This window comes from Oreochromis niloticus, linkage group LG7 (genome assembly GCF_001858045.2).
Source record: "Oreochromis niloticus isolate F11D_XX linkage group LG7, O_niloticus_UMD_NMBU, whole genome shotgun sequence".
NCBI lineage: Eukaryota > Metazoa > Chordata > Actinopteri > Cichliformes > Cichlidae > Oreochromis > Oreochromis niloticus.
The window spans coordinates 35,325,249-35,338,240 of record NC_031972.2 but is presented as its reverse complement, the minus strand read 5'-3'; the positions used below and the strand labels follow the sequence as shown (position 1 = coordinate 35,338,240).

At 43.3% G+C, this 12,992-nt stretch overlaps 1 protein-coding gene and 1 long non-coding RNA gene across 3 annotated transcripts; both read right to left on the bottom strand.

Annotated features, from left to right (window-relative positions):
- Positions 1 to 236: 236 nt before the first annotated feature.
- Positions 237 to 1,673, bottom strand: LOC109202877 (uncharacterized). The gene is made up of 3 exons (XR_002062853.2): positions 1,181 to 1,673; positions 820 to 822; positions 237 to 549 (listed from the first exon to the last, which is right to left on the bottom strand). It is a non-coding gene; the product is annotated as an uncharacterized LOC109202877 (long non-coding RNA).
- Positions 1,674 to 1,918: 245 nt separating this feature from the next.
- LOC109202857 (plancitoxin-1-like) lies at positions 1,919 to 11,169 on the bottom strand. 2 transcript variants are annotated; one of them, XM_019361390.2, is made up of 7 exons: positions 11,018 to 11,169; positions 5,732 to 5,824; positions 5,004 to 5,217; positions 4,537 to 4,618; positions 3,032 to 3,196; positions 2,745 to 2,936; positions 1,919 to 2,556 (listed from the first exon to the last, which is right to left on the bottom strand). In XM_019361390.2, exons 2-7 carry the CDS (start codon positions 5,821 to 5,823, stop codon positions 2,123 to 2,125), a joined length of 1,179 nt encoding a protein of 392 aa, XP_019216935.1. In that variant the 5' UTR covers position 5,824; positions 11,018 to 11,169; the 3' UTR covers positions 1,919 to 2,122. The 2 variants fall into 2 exon arrangements, with proteins under 2 accessions (XP_019216935.1, XP_025764317.1); XM_025908532.1 differs by lacking the exon at positions 11,018 to 11,169 and adding an exon at positions 5,525 to 5,576.
- Between the last annotated feature and the right edge of the window lie 1,823 nt (positions 11,170 to 12,992).

The following is a 12,992-nucleotide window of genomic DNA, read 5'->3' as shown; positions in this document are numbered from 1 at the left end:
CAATTCCATTAACCCTGATTTTAGATACATTTTTCATTTTTCTAGTGCCAAAAATAATCAATTTTGTTTTCTTTATATTTAATGATAACTTATTTACATCAAACCAGTTTTTTAATATATTTAACTCCTTTTCCACTGTAGTCAGAAGCTGTTCTAGGTCTTTACCTGAGCAATACAGAGTGGTATCATCAGCAAACAATACACATTTTAACAGTTTGGAAACACTACATATGTCATTTATATATAATATGAATAATTTAGGGCCCAGCACAGAGCCCTGAGGAACACCACAAGTTACCTTCAACTGATTAGATTTTACATTATTGATTTCGACATATTGATATCTGTCATCCAGGTAACTTTTCATCCACTTGTATGCTATCCCTCTTATGCCATATCTCTCTAGTTTATTCATTAATATAGAATGATCATTTGTATCAAACGCCTTTTGTAAGTCTATAAAAACACCAACAGTATATTCCTTATTATCTATAGCATTAGATATCCCTTCTACAAGTTCCATCACTGCCATCGAAGTGGACCTTTTCACTCTAAATGTCAGGGTCCTGGGTCCCCTGACCCAGCATGTTTAATTCTTTATGATTTTTGTAGAATTGTTATTGTGAGTTTTATCGTTTCTAGTTTCGATCCCTTGACCTTCGTGTTTCTCTGTGTCCCCTCTGTTCTGTGTAGTCTGTCTGCATGTTGAGTTTCCCTCTGTGTCTTTCGGTTCTTAGAGTCCTCTGTCTTATGGTTTTATGTCTCTGTGTTTCTTAGTTGCTGTCTCCACTGTGCCAAGTTCGTGTCTCTGTGTCATACTTCCTGTTTTACTTTGAAGGTCTGTGTCTTATGTAAATGTGTCCTGCTTTGCTCCCTTGTCTCGTCAGTCCTGATTTCTCCCAGCTGTGCTCTCCTTCTGTGTCTCATTCCCCTCGTTACTTCCCAGTGTATTTAAACCCTGTGTTTCTCTGAGTCAGTGTCGTGTCGTCCCTCATGCTGTGTGGATCTCCTGGTGTCTCCCTGTAAGTTTAGTGTGTTATTCCTCAGTTTAGTTTAGTTTAGTTTACTTTGTATGCTTTCCCAGCCTGTGAATAAAGCTGTGGTTTTGAGTTCATCCCTTGTGTCTAAGAGCCTGCATTTTGGGTCCAATTCCTGCTCGCCACACAGCGTTTCATGACACTAAAGCCATATTGGTTATCACTTAGGAGATTATGCTTCTCTATATATTTATCAAGTCTATTAACAAATAACTTTTCTAAAATTTTTGAGAACTGTGGGAGTAGTGATATTGGCCTGTAATTGGTAAACTGACATCTCTCTCCGTTTTTATGGATTGGAATAACTTTTGCTATTTTCATTTGTGAGGGAAACACACCAGTTCGAAAGGACAGATTACAAATGTATGCGAAAGGTTTCACTATATATTCTATAATACTTTTAATTAATATCATGTCAATACCAAAACAGTCAGTGGACTTTTTATTTTTAAATGTTTTCACAATGTTAATTATTTCTCTATGAGTTACAGCACCAATAAACATGGAGGACACATTCTGAGTAATATGTTTATTTAGGTCGTTGAAATTTTACTATGTTAAAATATTTTGAATTATTTTGACACTGAACTCAACAAAAATAGATTTATTTTATTATTATTATTATTATTTTTTTTTTTTAAAAACACATTCCTCATATCTGGGCTGGAGCCTATCCCAGCTATCATAGGGGAAGAGGGGCAGTACACCATGGACCCTTGACAGTTGTAGGGCTAACACACAGACAACCAATCACACTGAGACCACCTTTGCTTCCTCATGTATGTGTAAAAAAATGATAGATGCAGCTATTCGTACACCAGGGGGTGCTTGAGAATAAGGTGATAAATACAGATTAATAACAGAGATAAAGAGAAACCAAATCATGGTGTCAGATTAATTTATTTTTTCCAACAGAAAAAAATCTTGTTCTCACAATCAAACAGAATAAAATGGCTGAATCATGCTGTAATACTGATCTTTTCAGAAACAGGCAAACTGTGATGACTAAACCAATGCGTCTCTAACATTTTTTCTTTAGTGTTTTATTAAAAAGTAGGAAACTCTACAGTGATGTTAAGCTGTATTCAGCCCATGAGAGTATCAGTGCTGAAATCAGGGCTTGGCCCACAGTCAGGGTCGATGTCCATGATGTGGAATCCATGACGTGTAGTAGGTGGACAATCCTCAGTGAGCTCAGCAAAATTTAGGAACATGTTTCTTATTTGTTCATTGTTAATGCACAGCGCCCCACCTCGCCTCTCATACTGGGTTTCAGCCCTGTTTACATCAGCAATACAGGTCCAGTGTTTGTTTTGGTTTATGGTCACACACCACTTTGAATGGTCTTTTGAAGGAGTCCACCTACCCACACCTGTATTTGTATTGATAATGTCAATATTGTACACTCTGTGGTTGCCGTTTGAACAATAGGACAGGGCCCGTTCAGGCTGGCAGCCCCAGGTCTGCACAGCAACATCACTGTCAATTACCTTGGCAATGGTGAAGTAGAGGTCTCCAACTGCAAGAAACGACAAGAATCCTTTAATTCTGTCCAGTTCTTACAGACTGATTCTGATTAGTACTATTGAACAAATAAATAAATAAAACCCAATTGAAAAAAAAAAAAAAACCCACACAAGCCCTACACTGGTTTAATTTAACAGGTTAACCTTTAAGTTGGCACTCATATACATACAGACATCTCACCTGTTAAGTCTTTTGACTGTTGTTTAGCAAAGCTGTAAAAGTTCTGCTGTCCTTTTGATGTCAAGGTAAGGTAAGGTGAGGTTGTGGGTGGGTTGGCTTGAACCCATTTTGTTGCTTCAATGAGCTCTTGATGGAAATCATTTGGAATATCATAGTCGAAAGGAAAAGCTCTGATGTACTGCAGGTGTTTACCTGGAAACAGTTAAAGGAGATCTTTACTGTGAGCTTTAGATCAACCTCTGGGGGTTAAATTGTGAAATGTATAGAATTTAAATTGAGCTTATTACCAATGTTTCTGAACTGGTTGTAGTGGAAAGTTACACAGATGAACGTCTGAGCATTTTGAAATCCGCTTTCAGGCCAGAACGTGTTTTGGTCTCTTCTGAAGGGGAATTGAGGCGTGCTGTGTAAGAGCCAGACCCCATAACTGTTTTGTTCTACCATTAGAACCCCTGTGAACCGGAACAGTTACACAGCTGGTCATTAAACAGTAAAATGGATACCCACTCATCAAATACTTTACTCCTTGCTAGCCCACTCATGGATGACTCAACCAGTTAACAGATTTTGTTTCTAGTATTGTCCCTAAATGCATGCGCAGATGGCATGGAGCGGAGTGTGATGAGGACCCAAATGCAGGGCCCAAAATGTAATCTTAACAAATAGCAAGCTGTTTATTGGCGGAGCACAAACAAGGAAAGTGAAAATGAAGATAACAATAAATAAACAGTAAAAACTAAGCAATGGGGAAACTAAAACCCCCAAAAACCTGGAACATGGATGTTATGGCCAGGTGGCTGGTGTGTTGTAGTGTGAACCCAAAAGCAAGTGAATAAGAGGCAGGATCGAAATGAACAGAAAGCGAGCCTTTATTGTGGCTGATAACACATAAATCAAACAAGAACAAAAACTGGACAAGAACTAGCAAAAGCCTTACCGGAAAAACTACAGGAGGAGAAACCTGGGACATGAAGACGCAGGGGAGGTTAACAGACAACCCGACAACGAACACAGGGAAGCTCACACAATACATACACATGAGGGTGACGAGAAAGTTGAAACACATGGGAATGCAATTGGGATGAATAGACATAATGACACAGGGGAAGCAATACTAAACACGAAATGAGAGACTGTCAAAATAAAACAAGAAACACTAAGACGCAAACTATAACACACAGCAAGACACATAGCCAGGAGGAAGGAAGGCACATGAGAACAGGATTGACTTGAACCATAGTAACACAAAAATATATAAACTCAAAAGTTGAGTTCAAGACCCAGAACCCTGACAACAGAGAAAACTAACAGGAGTAGCGAGACGAACACACAAACTGATAAAGGGCTGAGGAATATGGGGACAATATAAACACTGAGGGGTGACAAGGGAAGTGGAAACACATGAGAACACAACAGGAATGAATTAGACATAAAGAGACAGGGGAAGCAAAACTAAACACACTGAATAAAACTGTCAAAATAAAACATGAAACACACTGAGGCATAGACTAAGAAACATGGGCTTGACACAGAAACGTGTGTAAACCAACAGATACAAAAGATGAAACACAAAGAGAGGAACGGGTAAGGGTAAGAAACACAGAGACACGACCTAAGACAGGGAGAGGGAGAGTGCGAGAGATGCACACAGAGAGGGTGAAAAACATGACACAAGAGGAACCTCATAGACAAGGAACCAGAAACCTGAAATATAAATAAACTCAGAAACACAGAAGGAACTGAACTCAGTTCCAGTTCCAGTTGAAAAGATACAATCTCTAGCATTACTTACCTTTACTGTGGCCAAACTTCTTAGGGTTGGCACTACATCCTGGAGGCTGATCACTGTAACTGAGGAATCCAAAGTTTCGTGGCTGCAAATGATGCAGAAAGAGCTACATTAACACTTTGTAAGTAAACATACAGAACAGGCCTACATGACAACACAGTCTCACAGCAGAAACACTCATGACATTCAACCTATTAATTACAGTTTCTAGACAGAGATTTTCAGGTAATCTGCCTGGTTAGGTTCAAGCTGTTTGGTAGTTTTAGGTTTGGGTTAAAATACAATAGTCGCCACTTTTTAAAGCTCATTTTCTTGGTTGCCATTGTGACACATCCTCTCTGAAAAGTCTTAGCAACACATGTTGCAGAGACAAAATTATACTTATTTTTGAAACCGATTAGTGTTCAATTTGTGGTAACTGGTAACCTGGTTTTTGTCTTTTATGTGTTTAACCAACCAAAGACTCTCACCATGTCTTTAACTGACTTCAAGATTGGCCTCAGTGTGTTGCCCAAGGCAGCAGAAGAATCGATGAGGTTCTTATAGTTAGTTGTACCGGGTACCATATCCACTCTTTGTGTTGTTGAATCGATGTAAATGTATCTTATCTCCGTTTTATATTTTTTTTTTGGAGGATTTTGAGGATCTGGGATCTTCTCTCCTGGTGCCTTATATAAGATGTACCTGATCACAAAGAGAAATAAAATGTAAAAAGAGACAAAAGGGTAAATGTTAGACCGTCTGATTCCCGATGTGTTAAATGCTGACATTTTGGTTAAAACCCTTTCTTTGATAACCCTTAGCATAATTTTCCAATAGTGTCGTCACTGAGAGGCAGGTAAAGTGACAGACGGCACAGTCATATAACCTTTAACCAGAGAAAAAGAGTTGGTTCTTTGTTTTTTTGCTCCTGTTTGCATCTTAATTTTAAATTTTTGACTCTACCTCTGCTGTTACTGTTTAGTTTTAAAATGTTAAAAAGCCCACTCACATTAAGCACTCGTGTCTGTTTCACTCCTCCTACTGCTCTCTAGTGGGCTGTTCTACACATTAAAAATGAGGATGAAAGAATGCCTGCTGTTGTACAGTGTTAATAAAAACAGGTTTTACTGAGACTCAGTATGTGACAAGTTAAGAGTGAGACAAGATTAGTTAATTGCTGTCTTAGAAAGGATTTTAATAAAAGTGTTTCCCTTACCAGTCTACCTCATGATCATTGTTATCTCTGCAGGTCACCATGGCCTCAGATCCCAAGGAGAACAGAGTGAGAGTCAGCACGAGCCTCCACATCCTAAAACAGCCACAGCACATTAACCTAGTTTGTTGGCACCTTCCAGGAACATAAAAAACACCCAGCGCGCCCCTGCGGGCGGTTTATCCTTCAAGCTCGGGTCCTCTACCAGAGGCCTGGGAGCTTGAGGGTCCTGCGCAGTATCTTAGCTGTTCCCAGGACTGCGCTCTTCTGGACAGAGATCTCCGATGTTGTTCCCGGGATCTGCTGGAGCCACTCGCCTAGCTTGGGAGTCACCGCACCTAGTGCTCCGATTACCACGGGGACCACCGTCACCTTCACCCTCCACATCCTCTCGAGCTCTTCTCTGAGCCCTTGGTATTTCTCCAGCTTCTCGTGTTCCTTCTTCCTGATATTGCTGTCATTCGGAACTGCTACATCGATCACTACAGCCGTCTTCTTCTGTTTGTCTACCACCACTATGTCCGGTTGGTTAGCCACCACCATTTTGTCCGTCTGCATCTGGAAGTCCCACAGGATCTTAGCTCGGTCATTCTCCACCACCCTTGGGGGCATCTCCCATTTTGACCTCGGGACTTCCAGGTTATACTCGGCACAGATGTTCCTGTACACTATGCCGGCCACTTGGTTATGGCGCTCCATGTATGCCTTGCCTGCTAGCATTTTGCACCCTGCTGTTATGTGCTGGATTGTCTCTGGGGCATCTTTACACAGCCTGCACCTGGGGTCTTGCCTGGTGTGATAGACCCCAGCCTCTATGGATCTTGTACTCAGAGCTTGTTCTTGTGCTGCCATGATTAGTGCCTCTGTGCTGTCTTTCAGTCCAGCTTTGTCCAGCCACTGGTAGGATTTCTGTATATCAGCCACCTCCTCTATCTGCCGGTGGTACATACCGTGCAGGGGCCTGTCCTTCCATGATGGTTCCTCGCCTTCCTCCTCTTTCTTGGGTTTCTGCTGCCTGAGGTATTCACTGAGCACGCTGTCAGTTGGGGCCATCTTCGTGATGTATTCGTGGATGTTTCTTGTCTCATCCTGGACTGTGGTGCTGACACTCACCAGTCCCCGGCCCCCTTCCTTCCGCTTAGCGTAAGGAAGGGGGCCGGGGATAGATATATATATATATATATATATATATATAGCAGCTGGATAGCGTAGTGGTTAAACTACACGCCTTTGGAGCAGAAGATCGCAAGTTCGATTCCTGCCTGGGGCGTCTGTATCCAGTAAGGGTCCTAAGGCTAGACCCCCTATGCTAAAAGTGAGCCTACCGCAGACATGAGCGAGACAGATAAATATGAAGGCATGCCGGCTCGGACGTCGCCCGGATCAACAAGGTCCGCGTCAGGTGTTGAGGAACCAGGGCACCCTGACGACAAGTGGGCTACTGGAACAAGAAGGCATCGGTGGGCAAGAGACGAAAACAGGGCGTTGTTGGAATGCTACTACGCAAGTAACCCTGGCGGAAGGGGTTACATGAATAGGATGAGGGACCTATGGATTCTTCGATACCCAACATCCACAATGACGGCGAAACAACTAGTAGCTCAGTGTTCCAACATTCGAAAGAAGGGACTGCTCTCACAGCTAGAGATTGACGAGGTACAACATAAATGCTACGGCAAGGAGGAGTCAGGACGCCAGGTCAGGGGGGAGATATCATCACCCCCACCCAAGATTGGGTACATAGCCCCAAGTGCGATAGGAGAAGGATCGTTGAGTGCGAGAGGAACTGACCTGAAAGATAGGATCATGGCCAAGCTTGAAACCTGGACCCCCCCTAGCCGGTTACCAAGATTACGTGAAGTACCCTCAGAAGGTCTGCTAGATGATGTTAATGCAGCACTACGGATGATACCTACAACCACGATTACCGACACTAACAAGCTGATCTACACTACGGCAGCAGTGATCAGTGAGATGCTTGGCTACAAGTTGAACAGCCACAAGGGGCAGTACCCTCCATGGAGAAGGAGGCTAGAGGGCAAGATCAAAGTAGCACGAAGGGAGGTTAGCCAACTAACGGAGTTGCAGAAAGGCGCGACAAAGAAGGTGCATAAGAAATACAGCAAGCTGTCCATACCTGAGGCCTTGGAAACTGCCAAGCAAAGACTCACAGCCTTGGCCAGCCGCTTGAGGAGGTACACCAGAGAGATAGAAGGCAGGAGAATAAACCAGCTGTTCTCCACAGAACCAGCAAAGGTGTACTCTCAGTGGCAAGGGAACAATAACAGAACAGCACCACCAAGGCTGGAGACGGAGCAATACTGGAAGAGCATATGGGAGAAGGACGCAACCCATAACGGCAATGCTCAGTGGCTAGTGGATCTGAGGGCAGACCACAGCAACCTCCCTGAACAGGGTCCAGTAACCATCACAGTGGCAGACATCCAAGAAAGGGTCTCCAGTATGAAGAGTTGGACAGCACCAGGGCCCGACATGGTTCACGCCTACTGGCTGAAGAAGCTGACTGCACTCCACGAGCGTCTGGCAGCACAAATGAACCAGCTGCTAGTTAACGAGAGACACCCGGAATGGCTAACCGAAGGTCGGACGGTCCTGATCCCCAAGGACCCCAAGAAGGGACCGGTCCCATCCAACTACCGACCAATAACCTGCCTCAGTACTACATGGAAGCTCCTGTCAGGCATCATATCGGCTAAGATGAACAGGCACATGGGTCAATACATGAGCGGGGCACAGAAGGGGATTGGCAAGAATACCAGAGGCGCAAAACACCAGCTACTGGTAGACAGAACAGTCAGCCGAGACTGCAAGACCAGACTGACCAACCTGTGCACAGCCTGGATTGATTACAAGAAGGCCTATGACTCAATGCCCCACAGCTGGATACTGGAATGCCTAGAATTGTACAAGATCAACAGGACCCTAAGAGCCTTCATCAGGAACTCAATGGGAATGTGGCACACAACACTAGAGGCCAACTCCAAGCCCATAGCACAAGTCACCATCAAGTGCGGGATCTACCAAGGAGATGCTCTGTCCCCACTGCTGTTCTGCATAGGCCTGAACCCCCTCAGTGAGATCATTAACAAGACTGGCTACGGATACCGACTACGGAACGGAGCGGTTGTCAGCCACCTCCTGTACATGGATGACATCAAGCTGTATGCCAAGAGTGAACGAGACATCGATTCACTGATACACACTACCAGGCTATACAGCAATGACATTGGAATGTCATTCGGGCTGGAGAAGTGTAGTCGGATGGTAACAAAGAGAGGGAAGGTAGTCAGAACTGAGGGGATTGAACTACCAGAAGGCAACATTGCAGACATAGAGGACAGTTACAAGTACCTGGGGATCCCACAGGCGAATGGGAACGATGAAGAGGCCGCTAGGAAAGCTGCAACCACCAAGTACCTGCAGAGGGTCAGGCAAGTCCTGAGGAGTCAGCTGAACGGTAAGAACAAGATCCGGGCCATCAACACCTACGCCCTGCCCGTGATCAGGTACCCTGCTGGGGTAATAGGCTGGCCAAAGGAGGAGATAGAAGCCACTGACATCAAGACAAGAAAGCTCCTTACCATGCATGGAGGGTTTCACCCCAAGTCTAGCACCCTGAGGTTGTACGCTAAGCGGAAGGAAGGGGGCCGGGGACTGGTGAGTGTCAGCACCACAGTCCAGGATGAGACAAGAAACATCCACGAATACATCACGAAGATGGCCCCAACTGACAGCGTGCTCAGTGAATACCTCAGGCAGCAGAAACCCAAGAAAGAGGAGGAAGGCGAGGAACCATCATGGAAGGACAGGCCCCTGCACGGTATGTACCACCGGCAGATAGAGGAGGTGGCTGATATACAGAAATCCTACCAGTGGCTGGACAAAGCTGGACTGAAAGACAGCACAGAGGCACTAATCATGGCAGCACAAGAACAAGCTCTGAGTACAAGATCCATAGAGGCTGGGGTCTATCACACCAGGCAAGACCCCAGGTGCAGGCTGTGTAAAGATGCCCCAGAGACAATCCAGCACATAACAGCAGGGTGCAAAATGCTAGCAGGCAAGGCATACATGGAGCGCCATAACCAAGTGGCCGGCATAGTGTACAGGAACATCTGTGCCGAGTATAACCTGGAAGTCCCGAGGTCAAAATGGGAGATGCCCCCAAGGGTGGTGGAGAATGACCGAGCTAAGATCCTGTGGGACTTCCAGATGCAGACGGACAAAATGGTGGTGGCTAACCAACCGGACATAGTGGTGGTAGACAAACAGAAGAAGACGGCTGTAGTGATCGATGTAGCAGTTCCGAATGACAGCAATATCAGGAAGAAGGAACACGAGAAGCTGGAGAAATACCAAGGGCTCAGAGAAGAGCTCGAGAGGATGTGGAGGTTGAAGGTGACGGTGGTCCCCGTGGTAATCGGAGCACTAGGTGCGGTGACTCCCAAGCTAGGCGAGTGGCTCCAGCAGATCCCGGGAACAACATCGGAGATCTCTGTCCAGAAGAGCGCAGTCCTGGGAACAGCTAAGATACTGCGCAGGACCCTCAAGCTCCCAGGCCTCTGGTAGAGGACCCGAGCTTGAAGGATAAACCGCCCGCAGGGGCGCGCTGGGTGTTTTTTTTTTTTATATATATATATATATATATATTCACACAAAAAAATTGTGAGTTTGTGAGGGAGTCATGTCCTCTAATCTAAATGTCCAGCATTTTTCAAGTACAAAGAAGCCAAAAGGTTAAAAATTCAGCTAATCTGACACTGAATGATTCAGTATTTCAGATTTAAAGGTGTGGATTTAATTTCAATAAGCAGCACTTAGATTCTGAATGAAAAATGGGCACTTTTTTGTGCTAACTGAGCACACGAAGCACTATTTTCCTCCTAAGCCCTGTGTCATATTTGGTAAATGGACTGATTCTTATATAGTGCTTTTCTACTCTCCCCAAGTACTCAAAGCGCTCTATACGACATGCCTCATTTACCCATTCACACCCACTCATACAAGCACTTCTAAACTCAAGTGCAACTAATAAACATAAACAAACTCCAGTCAACACATCGGGCAATTTGGGGTTAATATCTTGCCCAAGGATATTTGGCACGCAGACTTGGGGAGCCAGGAATCAAACCATCAACCTTCCAAGCAGTAGCTGATCTGCTCTACCACCTGTGCCACATGCACAGTGCTTCTTTTGGGCTAAAGCCGTTTTAATTACTCAGCCGTTTCCCTCCCTGTCAGCACATCAGGAGCAGTGAAGCTTCTTACCTTCCACCCCTTCAGTCGTCTCAGTATTTCTGACAGAGCGTGCTCTTCACCTCAGATCTGTCCACCTCTTTTTGTGTATTTGTCTCTTCCCCCTCACTTAAATTCTCTCCAGCAGGCTGCTGATCGGGGGGTTGACGGAGTTTCCATTTATGGTCATTTAACCTTGTGAAGAAACAAACTAAATGCTGTTTGATTTTCAGCAATCAGCATGAATCTGTACTTTGTGCCTCACAAACAGAATAAACTGAACTAAAGTGCAGTATTTATTTGCTTTGGAGCTTGTTTTTATCTCTATACATGTACGGCATGGAGACTGGGTGAGAATTAAAGCTCGGACCAAAGGAGGTCCCAATTTTAATGTATCCAAACTCACACTCCCACCACCTCTAGCTGCACTTTTAATGCATTCATGCAGCTTATGAGCTGACTTTCATCACGGTCTGTGACGCCTGCAGCCGCTGTCTTTACATTAGTTGATCAAATTATTTGAACTATTTTATTCAGCCTAAAGGACGTACGAGGCTCGTGTGAACTAATTACCCTTTTATAACAGGATCGGTGATCTGTATTTAGTCACATGGTTTTCTTTTTATACTCCAGCTACCCATCAGGTGAACCATTGTTTAATGAGAGAGGGTTTATTGTTTTTAAATCAGGTTTCTGGAGTTCTCAGGAACTACATGGGTGCCTGAAAAATGTAAAACATTTGGTAAAACAAGTATGGCTTTACACTGAGTGTTTTTGTGTTCTTAATGTTTACTCAAGGTTTACTCAAAGATTTTCACATTTTCACTTTGCCTTTGAAAACAGGTCTGATGACTTACTCAAGTTATTCATCCATTTAATGCAGATGATCTTCACTGTTTTAAAAAATATAGACAGATTTATATTTGGGCATGGTTTCTAAAAATATTATAAAAGGTTATTATAATTTTTTTAATTAACATTCTAATTCTGTTCTTTATGAACACCAGTTTTTGGTTTCTGTAAACATCAGTCCACGTTCTGCATCACCCGACTAACACAGTTATCTCTGCACTTAAAAATATACTGTTAGTATGTTCACAGATCTCTCTAAAGCTGTTGATGATCATCATATTTTATTGGAGAAGTCACACAAATATATTTTTGCATTATTATGTAAAATAGTTCAAGTTCAAGTTCAACAGAGGTCAGTTTTTATGTGTTTTGAGCTGCTGTTTCAGCAAAGTCAGATTATTCTGCAGAGTTGCACAAGGTTCCATTCTTGGATCCTTGTTATTCCTCATCTATATTAATGATTTTTCTAAAGTTTCTAGGATTATTTAGTAATGATACAATTAAATAAATGCTTAAATATACTATTTTGAATATAATCAGTTTAATCACTTTCTGTGGTAAAACTAAACTCAAAGGATTTATTTCTTCCTCGATTTGTTAATCTTGACATCTTTATTTTCCTAAAATCCTCACTTAGGGATGTCAGCTTTCTATGAGATATAAATTGTGCTATAATAATTAAACCTACCATGGGTTGAAAGGTGGGGTACACCCAGGACAGATTGGCAGCCTGTTGCAGGGCTAACACAGAGAGACAGTGTCACGATCCCGGGTCTTTTGACCCAGCGTTTTGAGTTTTAGTTTATTTTGATGTTTATGGTTTATGTTTAAGTTCACTGGGTTTTGTAAGTTCACTTATTTATTAGTTTCCCCTTGTGTTTTCAACCCCTGTGTTAAGTCTCCCTTGTCCTTTATGTGTTTCATGTCTGCATGTCTTTTGTTGTCAAGTTCATGTTGTCATGTCTGCGTTTCATTATGTTTCCTGTTTTATTTTGAAAGCGGTCCTGTGTTCCTGTGTTCATTGTGTTTAGTTTTACACTTCCCCTGTGACATCGTTTTGTTCATTTGTTTCAGCTGTGTTACCACTTCTCCTGATCACCTCATGTGTGTATTTAAGTCCTCAGTCTTCCTGTGTTCAGTGTTTCGTCCTCCCTCA